The 20,909-nt window shown below is 37.2% G+C and overlaps 1 protein-coding gene across 1 annotated transcript; it reads left to right on the top strand.

Annotated features, from left to right (window-relative positions):
* The first annotated feature begins 1,877 nt into the window (after window positions 1-1,877).
* On the top strand, window positions 1,878-17,276 carry LOC140238107 (mitochondrial substrate carrier family protein ucpB-like). The gene is made up of 6 exons (XM_072318044.1): window positions 1,878-1,890; window positions 4,620-4,779; window positions 11,124-11,263; window positions 12,740-12,945; window positions 14,048-14,213; window positions 17,089-17,276. The coding sequence occupies exons 1-6, from the start codon at window positions 1,878-1,880 to the stop codon at window positions 17,274-17,276; spliced, it is 873 nt and encodes a 290-aa protein (XP_072174145.1).
* Window positions 17,277-20,909: the final 3,633 nt, after the last annotated feature.

The raw sequence follows: 20,909 nt of genomic DNA, 5'->3' as shown, positions 1-20,909 counted from the left end.
GTTCGCAAAAACCGAGAAGTCCATTTTTGAAGATTTTAAAGTACGGTCTCTGTCATAAAGTACAAAATAATACAGTCAAACCTGCCTTAGCGGCCACCTCTCTATAGCGGCCACTGAAAAATCCCCCCGAGAGAAAAGCCATGTTAAAGACCCTGTGTATAGCGGCCACCTGTCTAACGCGGCCAGCGGCCACAAATTTTGTTTCCCGCGGTAGATTTTAACCTGTCTATAGCGGCCAAAAACCCGATGGAGCCGTAGCCGAGCTGATAATTCAGGGTGTTTTTCTGCTTTTTATAGCCGTGCCAGTCATTTCTGGGCAACATTCAGTGATCGCCACCGTTGCATTCATCATTTATTCAGTCACAATAATGCACTAATTCATGACTGTGCACATGCTACATCTAGTGTACTGTGCAACAAGTTCATAAACACCGGCATTGTTCTATGCATGATACACACGTGTGCGTACGTACACACATAAATGTACATGTATATACAACGATGATACATGTACATGTAGGCAATGCACACAAAGTTGGATTACCTGTCTATAGCGGCCACCTGTCTATAACGGCCACTTTTTCCGTATCCCTTGGGTGGCCGCTATAGACAGGTTTGACTGTACCTTTTAAATGATATATTGGTCACTACATTATAAAGGTACATTTTTGAAGTTATGGTCAAAAGAAGCAAAAATTTTCTTATCATTCTCTTTATTTTTCTTGACCTTAATCGCAAATATCTCCATTTGGCAAATATGGACTTATCGGTTTTTGCGAACAAACTCTTCAAATGCATATATTCAAAAGTAACATAATCGTTTATTCATTGAAATTATTAGCAATGATAGTCCGGTCGCGTCAGCTATATAACAAGATCAATCATGACATAATTATTATAGCAATATGATTTATCATTGTGAAATATATCACATACTATCAAATTATTGGAAACTATAATCGATAGTTACGCAGTATGCTTAACAGGAAACCGCAAGGGGAAGGGGGAAAATGCAAAAATATGACATGAGCAGACAAGGGTAACACTGTTTATTGTTAAAGGGGTGGCCTTTCACACGTGCTGGAAGAAGTGGGACAAAAACATTTCAGAAGAACAGAAAGAAATATCGTTTTATATAAAACCCAGACAAACTAAAAACAGATAATCATAGCAGATCGCGAGGTGATTCATTCAAAACTGTGTAGAAGACAATCCGTAGTCTCAATATCTTGCCAATAAAGGCTAAAAAATTAGGGTTCCATTCTAAACCTTTTCCTTTTATCTGTCAACTATTATCATTTCATACTGAACAGGTAAGATGACACGTCTTAGGAAAACTTTTGGGAGAAGATGGCAACCAGTCCTGTGGAAGATGAATCTCATCAGGAGAGGAATTATGATATATTATGATCCGTGCGTGGGAGGAGCCGAAGCTATTCTGTCATAATTATGACGATCACATCCTGGGGGGAGGGGAGGGGTTCATCGATTTAGTCAGCGCTGACAAGTTGTCAGTCTCTGACAATTTCAGCAAAATCCTTGGTTTTGATTGGCTGAGATGCTCTGGTCACTGACTGTTACTATGGTGATTGTCAGAGACTGACAACTTGTCAGCGCTGACAACTTTCATGAAACGGACAATTGTTTTTGTTGTTGTTTATTGTTGTTGTTGTTGTTGTGGTGGTGGTGGTGGTGGTGTATCTTTTCGTTTTTAACCGGCCGATTTAATAAAAAAAAAAAAATATTACAAATTTGGTCAACAGCAGATTGCACAGCTCCCCTTGGGAGGGCTGCCGCTATCAAACTAATCATTTTTTACTGAACTCAATGATTCTGCCTGCATCACGATCCACTCTCCCTGCTGGTGGCCCATCATGATGCCGTTGCAAGGTTAGCCTTTAAACAAGGCGACTCGCTCTGCGTGCCCCCGTATAGCGCGTTTACCCCACAAACCTGTACGTTGGCCGGCGAGTGGAGCTCCACTCGCCGGCCAACAGGTTTGTGGGGTAAACGCGCTATACGGGGGCACGCAGAGCGAGTCGCCTTGTTTAAAGGCTATTGCAAGGTAGGTAGAGGTGACAATGACAATGACAATGACAATGACAATGACAATGACAATGACAATGACAATGAATTTTATTTCTTAAAACGGCCCCTCCCGGGGCATGGAAGAAATACAATGAGTATAAAACACACAATAAAAGAAAATTAAATCTTTGGCAGTCACAACACATAAATACATGTAATATAATATCGGCAAGATTTAACAGCAAATAGAGCACACTGTGCCAACTTGCACACCTCACAGTTTTGGCACTACTAAAAATGATTCTAGCCAAACTTCAACATAATTATCTTACAAAATCTAGACAAATTCTTCAACGTTTTTTGTAGAAGTTAGTAATCGCGGAGCGGCACGCGCACTACTATGGGGCGCCAAGTTCGCTTGAAATTTTTTTTTTTTTTTGGAACAAAATAAGATTCTGTTACGAAATTATATTTGCCATGTCATTCTGTCACAAAATCACCGAACTAAAACATAGTGGAATGCGTGTTCACCCAGGAAATACGCAGCCACCAAAAACTTGCTACCACCGCCATTTTGTTAGGTCAATTTTTCCTTATATGGAATGCGGGCTGTGTCTCCGAAGCGCAAGACCATTGTCATGTACAAACGTGCATTGTTACGTCATAATCACTAGCCACTGGACGGCGTACTCCTGCTTGCGCGCGTACCAGTGGCCCAGTCTGACCGCGCCTAAGCGTGCACTCCATATAAGGAAAAATTGCCCTAACAAGATGGCGACGCAACACGTTAATTTGGCTGCACGGTCTCGTGTATGTTGGGAATAGGGACACGCATTCCACTATGTTTTAGTTCGGTGCACAAAATGAAAAAGCACAAGTCTTTTTTGTAACAAAATGAGATTTTGTTTACAAAATAATTTTTGTTGTTTCATTTTGTAACAAAATGGATAACTGTCTTCCTAATTTTGTAATTAAACCAGATTTCGTTACAAAATGAAATTGTTTCGTTACGAAATTGTCTGTACAATTTCATTTTGTAACGGAATGGATTTCAGTGTATGATTTCTGTATTTTTAATAATTTCGTGTCTATTTGGACGGAATTTTCAAGCGAACACTTGGCGCCCCATACACTGCTAGCGGACTGCGGAAGAGATTTTACATCGTGCCCTAAAATATACACTTCAAGTACAGGAACATCTACAACTCTACGCTGCTGAACCCTGGAAGGTCTGCCACCGCACCGTACCGGGACTGCTGTTACAATCCAAACAAAATGCACAATCGGAAAGAGGATGCGTTGCGATTTGCATTTGGGGGAATTTCTTGCATGTGTGGCGCCTTTGGTAAGAGAAAAATGAAGCTAGGCGCTGTTCTTTTTTATGCTGCGTCTTGTGTGGTTCACCCGCCTTATGTACAATGACCAATCAATGTACGCTGGTGGTCAAATTGTGTGGTCAAGGCAATATAGGCCATCCAGTCAGTGCAATGACGCTGTGCGTGTCAAGTATCCGCTTGTATTAATAGTAGGCCTGTAGAACTCACACTCCCTTGATTGGTTTATCCATGGACCTAGACAGGTCCATGGATGATGGTCTATCTGAGCGGAAGGCTGGGTAATCATGTAGAAATGCACACCTACCGTTCGCTTCGCCGTTTGTCAATCAAATTTTGTGCAGCTGTTGGAGATGCTAAATAGTTAATAATGCTTAACTTGCCTGTAATATTTACAAATAAAATTTTATAACTGATTTGTTTTGAAGTTAATTGTTAATTTATGTGTGTGTGTGTGTGTTTTGATTGGTATGATAATGATATGATTTTATATTTTATTTTAAGTTTGTTTATGTGTCTATGTGCATTTATAAAATTCTGCAATTCAGCCATCAGGCTGCAGATGACTGTATTTCTGAACCATTTTTACTACTGTTGCTACCAAATATTTGGACTGAAAGCATACATGATTGATTTCTCATGGTTGCTTGAATTAATACACCATCATCAGTGGCGTATCCAGGGGGATCGAGCGCGCGCCCCCCCTTTATTTTTTTTGCTAAAACAAAAGAAATAAAAAAATGGGGGGGGGGTGTGTGCCCCCCTTTAATTTTGTAAAAGCGCCCCCTCTTTACGGAATTCCTGGATCTGCCCCAGATCATAAAATCTAGGAGTATAAACATGTTCTTGTGACTTTTATCTGAGAAGTACCCCTGTATGGCATTCATTCTTTTTTTTTATTGTTGACATAAACAGATCAGATTTATTTTAAGCACATACTACATGAGACAAGTGTCACTGTCAGACCAAATAAACATGGGATTAGGTAACTATACACAGCCCTGTCGCTGTACCAAGTCGCTTCGTACGGTGTCTGGTTGGGCTGAAAGTCTATCATTCTCCTAGCACTGAGACCAACAGAAATTCTGTTGTCTTGATTTAATAAAAGTTGACAAAAATATATGTTGCATTTATTATACCCTTCAAAGAGAAAATGTAGATGCCGTAGGAAATCTATGTAAGGAAAAAGGAATTTAAAAAAAATTATTTAGCCGTTATGCTACCACATCTCATGCTTATTTGTTTACATCTTTACAGCAACCAATCCAATCGATGTAACGAAAATTCGAATGCAACTTGAGGGAGAGCTAAAACCGCAGAATGCCAAAGCGGCCTTCCAGCAGCGCTACTACAAGGGAATTCTGCCAGGAATGGTGACGATAGCCAGGGATGAGGGAATAAAAGGACTTTATAAAGGGTAAGAAGCAATTTCATTATCACAGTCCTCTCGAGAAACATTTAGTAGACTTGCTAAGGGGGTAAACGCTGCATTTTATAGTACAAATGTCCTACTTGGTACAGATGTTCCCTAGGGCAATTGAAAAATTTTCATCTAAAGAGACAATCTGTATCTATGCAAATAAGCCTTAATTTGCATAATTTATGCAAAAATACATTAAAAATTATTTAAAAATATATGTGCATCCAGCAGAAATACCTAATTTGTTAGAATTATTCTATAGAGTAAGTGAAAACAATTCCTGCAAAAATTGATTTCATACCTATGTAAATAAACATAAAATTTACATAAATATGCAAGTTATTGCGCAAAAATCTGCATTTTTGAGAGAATTTCTAAACTATTAAGCACTGGATCTTGTAGTACAAAGTTTGAACCTGGGATGGATGTTCCTTGGGTCAAAAGTAAATGATTCATCTGAAGAGACAAACTGTCTCTACGCAAACAACCTGTTATTTGCATAATATGCATATCAATACCTACACATCTATAGATAATCAGAACAAACAAAAAGCCTTAATGTGACATGTCTTAAATCGCTTTGAACTTAACATCCAAAAGCTAATAGAATAAGACAATATTCTCACAACAACACTTTTCAGTTGCTTAAATTGTTTCCATATTATTTAATTAACTTAGGCATTTTATGCATAAATTATGTAAATAAGTACACCAGACGTGAAATTTCGAAACATATTGATCTTTGAAATAATTTTTGCTATCAATTTTCCCTCATTGCATAAATGCTTTGCAGGGTGGGAAAAATAGCAATCGATAGTGACACTCTTTAAATAATTATGATTATGCAAATCTAAGAGTAGGGCCTACATAATTATGAACAGATGCAAATCGAAACAATATTGCTTACAAAAGGACTGTTTTTCCCTTGCAAACAGTACACAACTGAGGTCATGGTTAGAAAATCATTACAAAATATACTACTATAGTGAAAGTGTGAATTCTGATTTCCATTGTATTTTGTAGGCAATCAAGCGAATAAGAGGCTTTTTACATCAAACTGATTATAAACTTGTGCAAATTATGTGGATGCAAGGGTATCTGCACACATTAAGAACTTACAAGTTTGAGTTAGAAGCAAAGTCTGTTTCTGGAAAAAAAAAATGTTAACTCAGTATACTTTGAGCTGCTATGGCATGGAAACTATGTTAGGAAATTTATACACAATAACATTTTGATAAGGCAATAATATGCAAAAATTGTCATCTGAACAATATATAGGAGATGTTATACTTTAAGTCAAATAATCTCAGTCTCTGTCTTAAAATCAGTCAATTTCCACCATAAATCAAAGCAGAAATAACATAATATTATTCATAGCCATAAAAGAGTATATTCGATGGCTTTTACAATTACTAGGATGTGATTTGTCAACAGATCGTCACAGGCTACTGTTTACGAGAATCGTAAATGTCATATTCTCCCTGGTTGTGATTGTTTTCCCTCGAAATAATGTAACTCCCTGGCGGTCCAAAGAATGTTATATTCCACCACATATCAGCTAATACCTGCAAGCGCGCCGGAACACTTCTGTTTTTTTTTTTTTTTGTTTTTTTTGTTTTTTTTTTTTTTTTTGGGGGGGGGGAGCAAAATCTCAGCGGGGGCACATTGTGACGATGTGAGATCCTCGGCGCGTGAGCGAAGCGAGTGAGGGGGGGGGGGTGGAAAGGGGGATTACCCCCCCCCCCTCCCCCACTGTAGGGAGCTTTTGTAAAACAGGGTACAAAAGTCGCGTTTATAGACCAAATTTCTAAGGAATTAAACATAGTGAAAATAATCAGTGCGAAGGACTGTGATCATTACATACGGGAGTACATAATAATGTGATGGTGTGAGATCCTCGGCGAGGGAAGGGTGTGGGAGGGGGATACCCCCTCCCACGGTGGGGACTTTTTGTAAAAACAGAGTATAAAAGTCGCGTTTATAGAGAATTTAAAGCAAATTTCTAGGGAATTAACATATTGAAAAAATCAGTTGGAAGGACTATGATCATAACATACGGGAGTACATTAATAATGTGATGGTGCGAGATCCTCGGCGAGGGAGCGAAGCGACCGAGCGGGGGGAGGGTGTGGGAGGGGGAATACCCCCTCCCACGGTAGGGACTTCTTGTAAAAACAGAGTATAAAAGTCGCCTTTATAGAACATTTAAAAGCAAATTTCTAGGGAATTAACATATTGAAAAAAATCAGTTCCGAGTGGAAGGACCATGATCTTAACATACGGGGGTATATTATGTGATGGTGTGAGATCCTCGTCGAGGGAGCGAAGCGACCGAGCGGGGGAGGGTGTGGGAGGGGGATACCCCCTCCCACGGTAGGGACTTTTTGTAAAAACAGAGTATAACTAAAAAGTCGCTTTTATAGAGCGAGCCACTTTCACTTTTCAATTTATCTGAAATGTACTCATTAAAAGCTTAAACGTGATCGCATCGTTCGAACAATAAAAAATATTCTTATACTACTAGAAAGCAAAGAAGAAAATGAAAAATGTAAGGTTTACTATAAAGGTATGTTTCAGGGGCACACTCGAGGACACGAGGCTACCATCTATACACTAAATTTACTCATAAGTTACTATTAGTGTATAGATATATCAATACAATAATGTATGTTGTTAGTGTATTATTTTCGCATTTTTGCATTTTCAGTTATGAAATTACAACATTTAGACAAGAAATATATGCCTTTATTGTTCATTCTGGTCTTTAAATCAGTGATTAATTATTTGTTACAGGGGGCACTTTGGGGTGTCAAAAACTCGTTTTGCCCCCCCCCCCCCAACATTTTGTTTTTGTTTTTGTTTTTTTGTTTTTTTTTTTGGGGGGGGGGGCAAGTGCCACCCCTGCCCCCCCCCCCCCCCCCCCCCCGCTTCCGGCGCCCTTGAATACCTGTATAGATGATCATGACCTACATGATCTTGAAGCTTTTTCAAAAAAATAATTATGTTAACAGGTTTAGTGTAAAAATGTCAGAGGTTAAATTAAAAGAAATACACAGGTAAAAATGTCAAAGGTAAGAATGTCAGAGGTTACATGTGTGCATCAAAATTAACTTTCATGCGACCCATACATTAAACAGTTAATGATGGTGATGACTATACTATGTCACTGAATTCCATGTCCTTTCCTACTAAATATCAAGAAGAAACAAAAACACTTGAGAGGGGAGGGCTTAACATTTTTTCGATAATCAACAAAGGTATCACTGTCAGGGAGAACATCGCAAATGTGTACTTACTAAGTTTCATGATACCTTGATTCACATTCAAGATATGAAAGAAAAAGTGAAATACAGCACTTTCATCAGCGCTTTGACATTTTGGCAGGAAATTTCCCAGAGAATATCCATTAGGTAATACATGTATATATTAAGTTTCAAAAATCCTACAAGCATTGCAAAAACATGAGGGAAATAGTGAAATTTTGAGGGCCCAATTTACCTTGATCTTTGACCCCTGACCTTTGACAAATGACCCCTAAATTCCCTACAAAATCCTTGTCAGCACCAAGTTCCATGAAGACACCTTGAACCACTTGCGAGATACAGAGAAAAAAAGTGAAATTTTAACATTTTCACCTGAACTTTGACCTTTGACCTCTTGACCTGAAACTCTCTGGAGAATCTTATTTTGATAGTACATTGTATTCAGTCACTAAGTTTGAAGAAAGTACCTTCAGACATTGCATAGATATGGGGAAAATAATGAAATTTTAGCATTGACCTTGAACTTTTTGACCTTTGACCTCTTGCCGATTTCACTTAAAAACTGCTTAATCACTTGCCCCATCATACGTCACCTTTGGACCAGGTTTGGTGAAATTTGCATAATCCAGTCTTGAGTTATCGCGTAAACTGATACAATTTCTTAAGTCGACCTTGACCATTGGCTTCTGGTACATTCGGGTATTAATATGCACAATATGCTAATTGGGTGGTATTTGCATAGACAAATAGTGTTTTGATATTACAAACCATTTCTTTTTGACTAAAGGAAATGCATACTACTTCCATAGTTTTCATCATAAAATGCAGTTCTTAGACTGTAAGAAAAACTTTAACAATAATATGTGACTTTACTTTCTTTATTAATTATGCAAATTAGCTGGTAACGATGGTTCAATTATTCAAATTCTTTTCTCATTTTGTTTCATAAAGTCTTTCTAACGGGTTATATCTATCTAGGATGAGATTTAAGAGGAGTTTCATTATGGCTTCATTAAGGCTTTTTGTTTGTTCTGATTATCTATTAGATGTGTAGGTATTGATATGCATATTATGCAAATAACAGGTTGTCTGCATGCATAGAGACAGTTTGTCTCTTCAGATGAATCATTTACTTTTGACCCAAGGAACATCCATCCCAGGTCCAAACTTTGTACTACAAGATCCAGTGCTTAATAGTTTAGATATTCATTCAAAAATGCAGATTTTTGCACAATAACTTGCGTAATTATGCAAATTTTATGTTTATTTACATAGGTATGAAATCAATTTTTGCAGGAATTGTTTCCACTCATCCTCTATAGAAGACTTCTACCAAATTAGGTATTTCCACTAGATGTACATATATTTTTAAATAATTTTATATGTATTTTTGCATAAATTATGCAAATTAAGGCTTATTTGCATAAATACAGATTGTCTCTTTAGATGAAAAAATTCCAATTGTACAGAGGAACATGTGTGCCAAATAGGACATTTGTACTATAAAATGCAGCGATCACCCCTTTTTTCGCCCTTAGCAAGCCTACTAATTGTGAACTTCCAAAAGCAAGTAATAACAGAAAAAAAAAGCTTGTGTATTGTGATTATGAAATCCACTCTCTCTCCCAAAACAAAACAATTCAAAAGAAAACAAACCCTATACTGACGCATCAGGGGATGAAAGTGCAAATGTATCTTTTAAAAAGAAAGGAAAAAAAGCCTGACTAGAAGGTTGCTCAGGTGAATACTCGACTCCTCCCCCCTCCAAAAAAAAAAAGTTTCATAGAAAAAAAACCCCCATCCAAATGCAAGGGTTGCTTCATGTAGATAATTGCTGTGCATAGAGGGGTTATTAGCATTTGAGAACTGTACTAGGAGGCTCCCTAAATGAATTCACTCCTCTTTGTTTCTTGACAAGAAAATATGTGACCACACAGCTCAAAGCCCACATAAGTCGCAGATTAGAATTCTCTGTAATGGACCAAAATAGTAATCATTTGGGTTGACAGACTCAAATTTAGTTGATTTGTCTTACCTGGGAGAAAAATCTCTTCTGTTCCTACTGTGAAATTTTGGCACGTAAACCAACCCAATCTTAAGATATAAGCAGTTTTTGTCGTCCTGTGTTTTCTGGGACAGGCGCTGCTTTCACCTTCACTGTGATTTTCTTTGATGCTTCTACACAGCATGGTTCAGTGACCCCAATCTTTAAGTCCTATTTTCTCCCTTTTCTATGAAACAGCACCTCCCAACTCTCTCTTATTTCAGTCATTCATTGTGGCCTACTTTTTGTGGGTTTTGAGCCAGGGTTTCACATAGAAGTTGCCCTGGTTTGGAATTTATGTTTGCCTGTATTGAAATTTATGTAACGGACAACTATCTCCTTCAGTTCCCTTGGAAATGTTCATGACTTTGGTGTGTAAATGTTAGCCACCCTGTATTTTGAAATGATCAATGGTGACACACATTTAACAGGTTGTGTGTAATGCAGCTGCTACATGTAACCAGCTGTATAATCACTAAGGATTCCAGAGATGCCACTCTTTCCCCCTGAAAGTATGAAGAATAGAGGAATGGTATGGATATGAATGAATAAAGCACAAAATCCCCCCCCACCCCCCCCCCCAAAAAAAAAAATTGCTTGAAGAGCTTGGGCTAAAACATAGTGCCATGACGTCATCAAGGGTATCTGCTCAAGTTTTGTGAGCTAGGTACCGTACTGTTATGTAGAAAATGGTTTGGACACTTTCAACAACTGCTGGTAAGTCCATGGTACACCGAGCTTACTTATCATGGTTGTTTTCAGGGATGGGGCTTTAGTACCAAAAAGGTCAGGATTTTGCATCAAGCAAAGTTTTGATGCAAAACTGATTTGACTGTAATGTAAGGGCTTGTACTTTTTTTTTTTTGTCTCTCTCCATATAATTGATGTGGTTTAACTATACTCATTATATTTGGTTATTTTTTCCCCCTTTGTTTTATGTATCCTTCTTTGGTGTATCTCGTGTTTCACCCTACAATTGCACCCTCAAAGATGTGTAGTATGGTGATATTTATGTTTGTTTTATTTCAATTCAGGGTTACCCCTTCCCTCATCAGAGAGGCAGTGTACAGCACCATTAGATTAGGTGCCTATGAACCCATCAAGGTCCTCTTTGGTGCTACCGATCCAGCCCACACTCCCCTCTACAAGAAGCTGGCTGCTGGAGCAACATCTGGTATGCTTTCACTGTTGGACCTATAACTTACTCCTAACTTGTCACAAATATACTTGCATCTTTCCTTTCTCCCTATAATCAGTTAGGAGTAAAAGTGTCCATGAAGAATGTAAGTAGCTATGTAAGTCTTGTTTCACACCTCGGCATACTCAATTTTAATCAGGCTTCACAACATATACAGTCAACCTTGCTTAAAATGTGAGTCGACCTTACATAAGTCAAATAATTGCCTAAGTTGAAGGTCTTTTCAAGTCCTCTTCTCTTTTATATTCTATTGATTTTAGTCTCTTATAAGTCGAATTTTATTCTAAGCCGAAGCTATTTCTTCAGTCCAGATAGATTTGACATAGGCAAGGTTGACTGTATCACCATACATTGTACTTCGTTTTAGTATTACATGTACTAGTAAATCATGGCTTCCCTAGCCCAACATCTTCCCCATATTTTGTCTAGTCTTGTCTTATTCTGCATAGAAAAATGATTCTTGTCATGCATAATTTATAAATAGTGTAGAAAGTTTGTCTCTGAAGTCCTTTTTCACACCATTGTAATGCTCAAGAACAGAATAAAACCAAACTCCTAAAAGTGATTATCAGCAGCAATCTTCCTATGTCTACTGGGCACTTTATTACCAGACTGGGCTTTCAGTGAAGGGGCAGTGTTTGTAAGTCAGAGAGTCCATCGCCCCATAATAAAAAGTTTCTATGATAGCAACTCTACTACGTCCCTAGCTCGAGTGGCAAATGGCATGGTAATGACAAGAATCCAGCTTCCTGACTGGCTGTTGCTACAGGAAGTTGTTATTCTAGCAGGACTTGCTATCCTAACATATTTTGTGAAATGGAACCCAGGTTATGCTTATGTTAACCTGTTGAAGACTAATCCTGAGTATTCTCGGGCTGGGGTGAATGGGAAATGCGTATTACAGGAAAATCAATCCATCTGCAAGGGTTAAGAATTTTATGTGTTCCCCATTCAAGCTGCTGTCAAACAAAAAGATTGCCAGAAAGTATACATCAATTCAAATTTTTACTTCATGTTTTACACAAATTTACAGAAAAAGATATCCAACGTGTACAACAGTATAGTTTAATCAAAGAGATCGCTTGTACAATGTGTACATTGAAAAGATGATTGAGCTATTGGTGTGATATTTGTATCAAAAGGTGAAAGCAAAGTGTCATTTCCATTTCCATTTAGGAAAGTTTTTGGTGAATATACATGTATCTCTCAACATATGTCTGTAATATTTAAGTTATGTTGGTCTTCATGAACCCAAATGTGTCTGAATGTGTGCCAAACTGTTTTTTAGTGACCACAAACTTACCAAATGCTTTGGTGTGAAAGAAGACCTGGATTGTTTCAATGTGTCTTTCCATGTGACACTGATATGATATCGCTGGCTCCATCAGATTTGACACCATTAATATGCATCATATTCCAAATTTTTGCCCATTTTGTGACAATCGTTTCAAGGTGCAATTGGTAGCACAATTGCCACTCCGACGGATCTCATTCGGGTCAGACTGCAGGGGGAGGGGAAACTCACGCCAGGCCAGGCCCCACGCTACCGAGGCTTCTTCCATGCATTCACTGACATTGCCAAGACGGAGGGTGTGTTGGGACTCTACAGGGGGACTGTTCCAACTGTTCAGAGGGCCATGATTCTAACAGGAGCTCAGGTGTGCACTGTCAACAAATGATTATACAAGCATATTGGCACTTGCCATGTTGTAACTGAAACTCTTGTTTAAAGGGTGTGTACAGTTCTGGTTGAGGTGATGATTTAGCCTTTAACGTTTTGCGAGATATTCAGAAACCACTCTATGAGATGTCAAAGAGCATGCAATTCTTAGGGGTATCAAAAGTTAATTTGATGGAAATCTGTTTTGAAATGGCTGAGATATCCAAAAACAAGGTGAAACAAAGAGATCCTAATAAAAGGCGTGGCCTGTCGCATTTTATTATTATCACTCTTTTGAATATCTCAACCATTTGAAAACCAATTTTCATCAAATAAACGTTGAATCCTTCTTAAAATTACATGCTCTTTCATATTTCATATAAGAGGTTTCTCATTATCTCACTTAGGAATGCTCAAAACATGAATCCCCACCTCAACCAGTACTGTACAGTCCCTTTAATCTGCAAAAGAGGATGCCTAGGTGTTAATCAGTTATCCCTCTTGTCCGTGTGACATTGTAGTGCCTGATAGACATTTAATGATCTGCTAGAGGAATCCATCTGAGTGGCTGTATTCTTCATAAAATTTTACATGATATATCAAAAGAAGAGTCGTTTTACTAGGACAAATTGTCTGTGTAGATATTGGTGAAATACACACTAATAATTTGTTTATCACTTGTTTTATGTTTTTTGTTCACGTCTTTGCATCCATATTGGCTGCAATAGAAGGAGATGTTAAATGTTCTATTAGTATGCACTCTATGATGAGCTGTGATATTGCAATTTTTGTTTATTCTATTAAAAGAAGTCAATTTTATCCAAGGGGAATATATTTTATTCATTTAATAGGCATTCTTTTCACTTTTAAGGATTTTATGATTGCTCTTTTAGCAACAAGTTGTCTTTGCTGTTGGTATGTACATTTAGAAGTTACACAAGTATTTTTTCCTAACACTGTCAATGGATATTTGATTTTCACATTTTTTGTTCAAAAAGTATGTTTATTTAATTTCAGTTTCTGTGCTTATGATAGAGTCAGATCCACACCAGCCAGCAACAGTGAAACAAACACACTTTTCAATCTCATTCCGTCCACAGGTTCCAACATATGACCACACTAAGCACACCCTGCTCAACCTGGGGTGGATGCAAGAAGGTCTTAAGCTCCATATATTCTCCTCCATGGTGGCTGGGTTTGTGGCTGCCCTGGCAACATCACCAGTAGATGTCATCAAAACTAGAGTTATGAATCAAAAGGTCAAAGGTTAGTTTGTTCCCAGACTTTACTTTGTTACTGTTCAGGTGTGTAAAGCAACAGAGAAGATCTCCAGCTGTCATCTCAAAGCAGTGACAAGGATAGAAATCATAAGGGCCTAGTGCTTAAATGTATGAGAATGTTTTACCAGCAGTTCATGAGAAAAAGAAAAGAAAAAAAGAGTGTCATGGTAAAGATACAGCATCCATTACAGCTGTAGCATTCCCCACACTTACCACACTTTACATTTGTTTAGAATAACTCTCTCCTTCTCATTCTTGAGTCTGTGTTAATAGGCAAAACTAATATCACTTTCTTTATGTAGCAATACTTAATGTACTTTATACTTTCTTTTTGTAGCGATACTGTTAATGTTTAATTACCATGCTGATTGTTCCATTTTGTATGTAAAGCACAATGCCAATTCATATGGAAATGTAATTCCATATCCAAGAATGAGCCTGAGTCTAATACCAAGGGATTTGTAATTGAAATCATAGATTCAATTTCAAAACATTAAGTTAGAGCTATTCTCTCATGATATGTGTTAAAGGAATAATTTACCATTTGCAGATGAAACAAAAACCCAGCATTAGCGCTTTGAAATAGTTCCATATATGTGAGTAAAAAAATTGATTCGGTATAATCAATGTTACGTATTGTTAAATACGCAAAATGTGAACAATAGTTATAATAAATATGTTGCCTGACTAAACCGTCTACAGTTATGGTTCAATGAGAAAAATGGTGATATCTCCTTATATTTTAGGCTTTATTGCGAAAAATTTATATGGTAGGATGTTTTGTGATACAATAGACCTACACATATGCATAAATGTGATATCTGGCACATTTTTTAAATCACTGTTCCCAAAGGTAAACAGGACCTTTAAGATTGAGCAATACAGATGCAGCCTGCTATTTTTTTGTGATTGATGAATTGATTTTTATGCCTCCGCCACGAAGTGGTGCCGGAGGCATTATGTTTTCGGGTTGTCCGTCCGTCCGTCCGTCCGTCCGTCCTTCCGTCCGTCCGTAATGAATTTTGTGGACAAGGTAACTATCGAAACCTGTTGAGGTATCCTAATGAAACTTGGCATGTATGTGTATTAGGGGGTGAAGTTGTGCCTATCAACTTTTGGGTGCACATGCTCAAGGTCAAAGGTCAAAAGGTCAAGGTCAAATACATAAAATTTCACTATTTCCACCATATCTATTGAATGCCTGAAGATATTTTCTTGAAACTTGGTGTAATCATGTATTACCCAATTAAGATTCTCTGGTGAAAGTTTGGGTCATGAGGTCAAAGGTCAAAAGGTCAGGGTCAAATACATAAAATTTCACTATTTCCACCATATCTATTGAATGCCTGAAGATATTTTCTTCAAACTTAGTGTATACATGTATTACCCAATTAAGATTCTCTGGTGAAAGTTTGGGTCATGAGGTCAAAGGTCAAAAGGTCAGGGTCAAATACATAAAATTTCACTATTTCCACCATATCTATTGAATGCCTGAAGATATTTTCTTGGAACTTAGTGTATATATGTATTACCCAATTAAGATTCTCTGGTGAAAGTTTGGGTCATGAGGTCAAAGGTCAAAGGTCAAAAGGTCAAGTAGAAATATTAAAACTTCTTTTTTTTCTCTGCACCTTGGAAAATTGTTCAAGGTATCTTCATGGAACGTATAGTATATACATGTACTGACTGATTATCTAGAGAATGTAGGGTTCATGGGGTCAAAGGTCAGGGGTCAAAGGTCAAGTGCAAGACTTCAAAATTTTACTATTACCCTCATATTTATGCAATGCCAGCAGGGTTATTTTTTTACACTTGGTGTATGCATGTGTAACCTAATAGAAATTCTCTGGAAAGTTTTTTTTTTTTCTTTTTTTGCCTCAAAGGTCAAAAGGTCAAAGATCAATTGAAAGTGCTGAACTAACTTTTTCCTCCATATCTCAGAAGTGGCTCAAGTTACCTTGAAACTTAGTACATATTATGCATGTTCTACCTGAAAGTAATTATCTCATGAATTTTAGGGTCAAGGGCCAGATGAAAATGGTAACAATTTACTATTCAATTCAGAAATTGCACTTTTTCTCCACACCTGTACCTTGAAAATTACTCAATGCCTAAATGTATGAATGGTTCAAAGTCAAGTTAAAGTCCTTAAATCCCTAGATACATGCTCTCCTATTCATCCAATTAAACCTACGTCAAGGAAGGTGAACATTCAACACATTTGTGACAAACTTGTCATTCCAATATTTTGCCAATTTTGTGAAAATGTAATCACACAGTGTCCACATGTACTATCTAGACCTATTGGGAAAATCATGCATTATGGCGGAGGCATACCAGTCGCCATAGCGACATTTCTAGTTTAGATGGGGAGTTGGCTCCTTGAACAGATATCAGCCATATGTAGATAACATTTATGATGATTACATTAGCCAATGGGTGTAGTATCACAGTAAATTAACTCATAATGTTGTGCTCAGGTTCACAACTGACTGGCAGATGACTGGACATTTTCAAGGAAAAAAGGAAAACATCTTTTGTTCTAGAAACAGCGATAATTTTAAATAGTGAAAATAGAACACTTTTCTTTCAAACACATCAGGAGCTGTATTCAGAAGGAATTTGATGTAGGATGAGAGTTCTTGCAAAATACAACAAAACAGTTGATTGTATGTGCTGTAACTATTGTGTATGAGATCAAAATTGACTCTAGCTTCTATGTCCATGAAGATTAAAGAATAGATTGAATAGATACAAGAATGTCATGTGTAATGAACAACCTGTTTGGTGATTGTAACCTGATTTTTTTTTTCGCACTTTAAACCAGTATGTACCTTCTTTTATGAAATAATCTAATCCAGGTGTTAAATCTGACCAGCTTGTGTACAAGGGAACCCTGGATTGCTTCGTGAAGACTGTGCGCTGTGAGGGGATTTATGGACTCTACAAGGGCTTCTTCCCCAACTGGCTCCGGATCGGCCCCCACACCATCATCAGTTTCATCCTGTTCGAACAGCTCAGGCGCCTTGCTGGCATCAATCCTCTCTGATGTGTATGATGACTTGCTACCTCAAACGGCATTATTTGTTATAATTCTTCTATATTTTCTAAGTATCTGTGGCCTAAAAGTTTTACTTGGGATGGGTTGGTGTGAATAAAAGGACAAAGATTCCCGTGTATTTTTGTCATTTTGTTTCAAACCCTTGGTGTTCGGGTGGATCATTGCACAAACTCCTTTATGGTATCTCAGGAATTGATGTTTAAAAAGTCAGTCTGAATGGTTCCAGATTCTTGGAACAAAATTGTGAATTGAGGTTTCAAGTTATGCAAATATGTAATATTCAATGTGCGTATTAACAACATGTGCCTCTTTTAGTATTTTCTTTTTTTTTTTTTTACTGCTATGCTTTTATCAGCAGACTAATAGAAGCTGAATTTTCTGTAGTGCAGGGTAAATCTTTCATTCCAAGTCCGACTGTCAAAGTAGTTAAATTGCAAGCCTACTCATGTATTCCATGCAGTTATATAGATTATTGTTTTAACAGCCGTATTTTGAGCATCAAATGTAAATCTTTGCCCCTCCATCAACCAAAAAGGCTAGATAAGGTCCATATATGAATTTGCCCCTCTTGGTAATGATGGTTGCATTGTGTATTGCATATTTCAAAATCATTAGTTTATAATTAGTGACTCCAACCTCTTTGTGTGTTGGATGCATTATTGATGATAATAAAAATTTGCCATTTTTTTATATTTCCAGTGTCAAAATATAGCAGATGAATGATTGGACTCTGATGCTGAATTGCATGTGTAAAGATATGATACAGTGTATTTGTAATGTTATTCTGTTTGTATAAAGTGCATCTCTTTAAGAGGTATTCTTTCCAACAAAGCAATTCCTCTAAGCCTGCTCCATCAAACTGTCAAGTTTTGATTCATTGTTATTTGCAACTTATCAGGAAATACTTCAACTTTAATACCACCAGTGTAATGATGGCCGTGTTCAGAATGTACCATGCATGCAGTTACATGTATACACTTCAAGTTTTGATGTCATGGTACATTATGGCATTGGTTTTATAAGGTTTTGATGCATGCGTCTTTCTTTGATTTATACCCATTTTCAGCAAATGCAAATATCATGAACTTCATATATGAAACTTAGAAAAGATTTTATTTTTTCTTTACTATTGCAGGGTATACTGGATGTTGATGATAACATTATGTATGTACTGGTATTTTACTACACGTACCTCAAATTCACAATATATCAAAGCACAAATTTTATCCCTGTGATGAATACAAGTGTGTGTTTCATATTTTAAAGTGTATATTCATGAATTGTACATCTTTAGTGTGTGTCTTTATATCTCTGTAAAATACTAAACAAAGTCCAAATATTTTTATATGTGATGATTCATTATTCTGTTTTGACATGTACCAGTAGACATTCTTACACTATTTGCAAAATGTTGTATACCTTCATATTCTTCTCTGTATAAACATGTTACACAGTGTCAAGTCATGAGTGAATGAAAAGAGAAATGTGCTGTCAAATGTTTAATTTTGTCTGTGATAGAATTATGATTATACTTCATATACTAGTATTTATCAGGCAAAGTCACATAAAGAAATCTAACAAACAGGCGTGAGTAAATCATAAATTATCAAAGTGTTCAGAGCAAGAGCATTCCATCCAATGAGGTTTTCTCAAAGTACATGTATTAGGGGGTGCTGCAAGAAAGTTGAATAGCAGTCCATTGCGAATATCAATTGCAAATTTTGCAGTGGAGATGGTTTGCCACTGTCAGAAAAAAAAAAATGTGAATGACTGGAAACACACTTTACACTTTGTCTTGCTATCTCTCAGGGTCAAACTTAACTTCATACTTCAGTCATTGATAAAAGCACACATTAATATGTCATAATACATGGTGTTATTAAATTCCAGAATTATTTTTAGACCATCACATTGTAACATAAAACACCTAGATTTTCTCTGTGTTCACCATATTTGTGAATTTTACAATGTGCAGATTTGTTATAAATTTTGTAAAGCAAGCAAGGGTTGTTTTCATGTTTAGAAATGAAGACATTTTATATCTTTTATGTGAGTAGTGTCTGTAATGCTTTGATACCTCACACATTTATATGTTCCCTGAAGTATTTCCGCGTAAACCTGTTGATGAAATATGGTATAACGTGGAAACCGTTCCATATATTTATTTTCTATTAGTACTGGTAAAGTTTGATTTACTGAGCACTTTATCAGTCGTGAAGGTTTTACCAAATGTCGAGAAACTTTATCAACTATTTGAGACATAATTGAACTCCTTGCCACATTGGTAGCTTAGAGTACAACATGTGTATTGTACCTAGTTGCCCCTTTTATGCCCATCAACTCTTTGTATTGGCTGAATTTATTACACACTATATCATACAGTAGGCTGTGGATAGGCTGACTGGTAGGCGGGTAACTCAAACATTCTGAAATGCATGTTGAAGCCAAACCATTGATATACAATGTATGCCTACGCTGATCCCAGGTAAAGCAATAGATTGGATGAAATAGTTTTCTTTTCTTTTTCTTTTTCTTTTCTCTCTCTCTCTCTCTCTTTCAAACCAAAAGTTTGTAATTTGTCCAGAGAAGGGGGAGAAAGGGACAAAGAAATATGATCCTATGAATAAGTAAACCATTTAGCAGAGACTCCAACCCAAAGTACCTTCTGATCTGGAGATTCTCCCGCCTGAAACCCCTAGCAAACGGGAGACTCAAAGTTGATGTGTGCGAAGCGCGAAATTCCCAGGGTTCTAGATGCTCTCTGGTGCTATCTAAGGCTTATTATTTCAACATACGATAGAAATATGTAAGAAATCCTCTCCAACGGGAGACAAAGAGCCAGGGCGGGAGAAATTAAATCTCAAACGGGAGAACGGGAGATTTTGCAAAAATGGGTTTTCGGCGGGAGATCCCCCGTCGAAAACGGGAGAGTTGGAGTCTCTGATTTAGCAGAGCTACTAAGCCTTGCCTGATTCTGTGGGAAGCTTTAATCTCATCATGTCTGGATAAGAATCTACCTGATTCTGCAGTAATTTCTGCCCTTGGACATGCCTCTAGGAATTCTTAAAAACAAATATTAAATGTCTTACCCTGTATTTCGAATTGTAATAGATATTGCCAAATTAGTCTTATGACATGTATTTGAGTGAATGTTATGAACATGTATGAGGCAAATGATGGGTTTATAAAGTGAATATGTATTTTTTGTTGTTGTTGCCTACAATACAAATGCTTAGGAGTAAGAGGGAGGCCATAATGTAAGATGTGATCAGCCTGCAGTGTAGCCAATTGTCCATTTGTATTCATGCTGAATTATGCTCTTTAAAAAATAAGAATCAATTTGTATAGTGACTGTTACATTCGAGACTCAAGAGCTGAGTGTTAATATCTGGACAGTACATTCTGAAATATTTGTGCCCTGACCATGATTAAGTTTGTATTGATATTTAATAAGTTTCTGTAGTTGCATATTTTCTGATACATGTCTTTCATATCCACACCAGACACATGTGATGCACAAATTGTGACAAATGCTGTGTGATTGCCACTGTGTTAACCCATATTTTACCAGTCTCAGGTACATACATTCTTGCTGGGTCCTGTTGAGGCTGTGATTACACA

Source organism: Diadema setosum, chromosome 2 (genome assembly GCF_964275005.1).
Source record: "Diadema setosum chromosome 2, eeDiaSeto1, whole genome shotgun sequence".
Lineage (NCBI taxonomy): Eukaryota > Metazoa > Echinodermata > Echinoidea > Diadematoida > Diadematidae > Diadema > Diadema setosum.
Note: the sequence above shows the minus strand (reverse complement) of the source record. Positions and strands in the feature narration are given on the sequence as shown.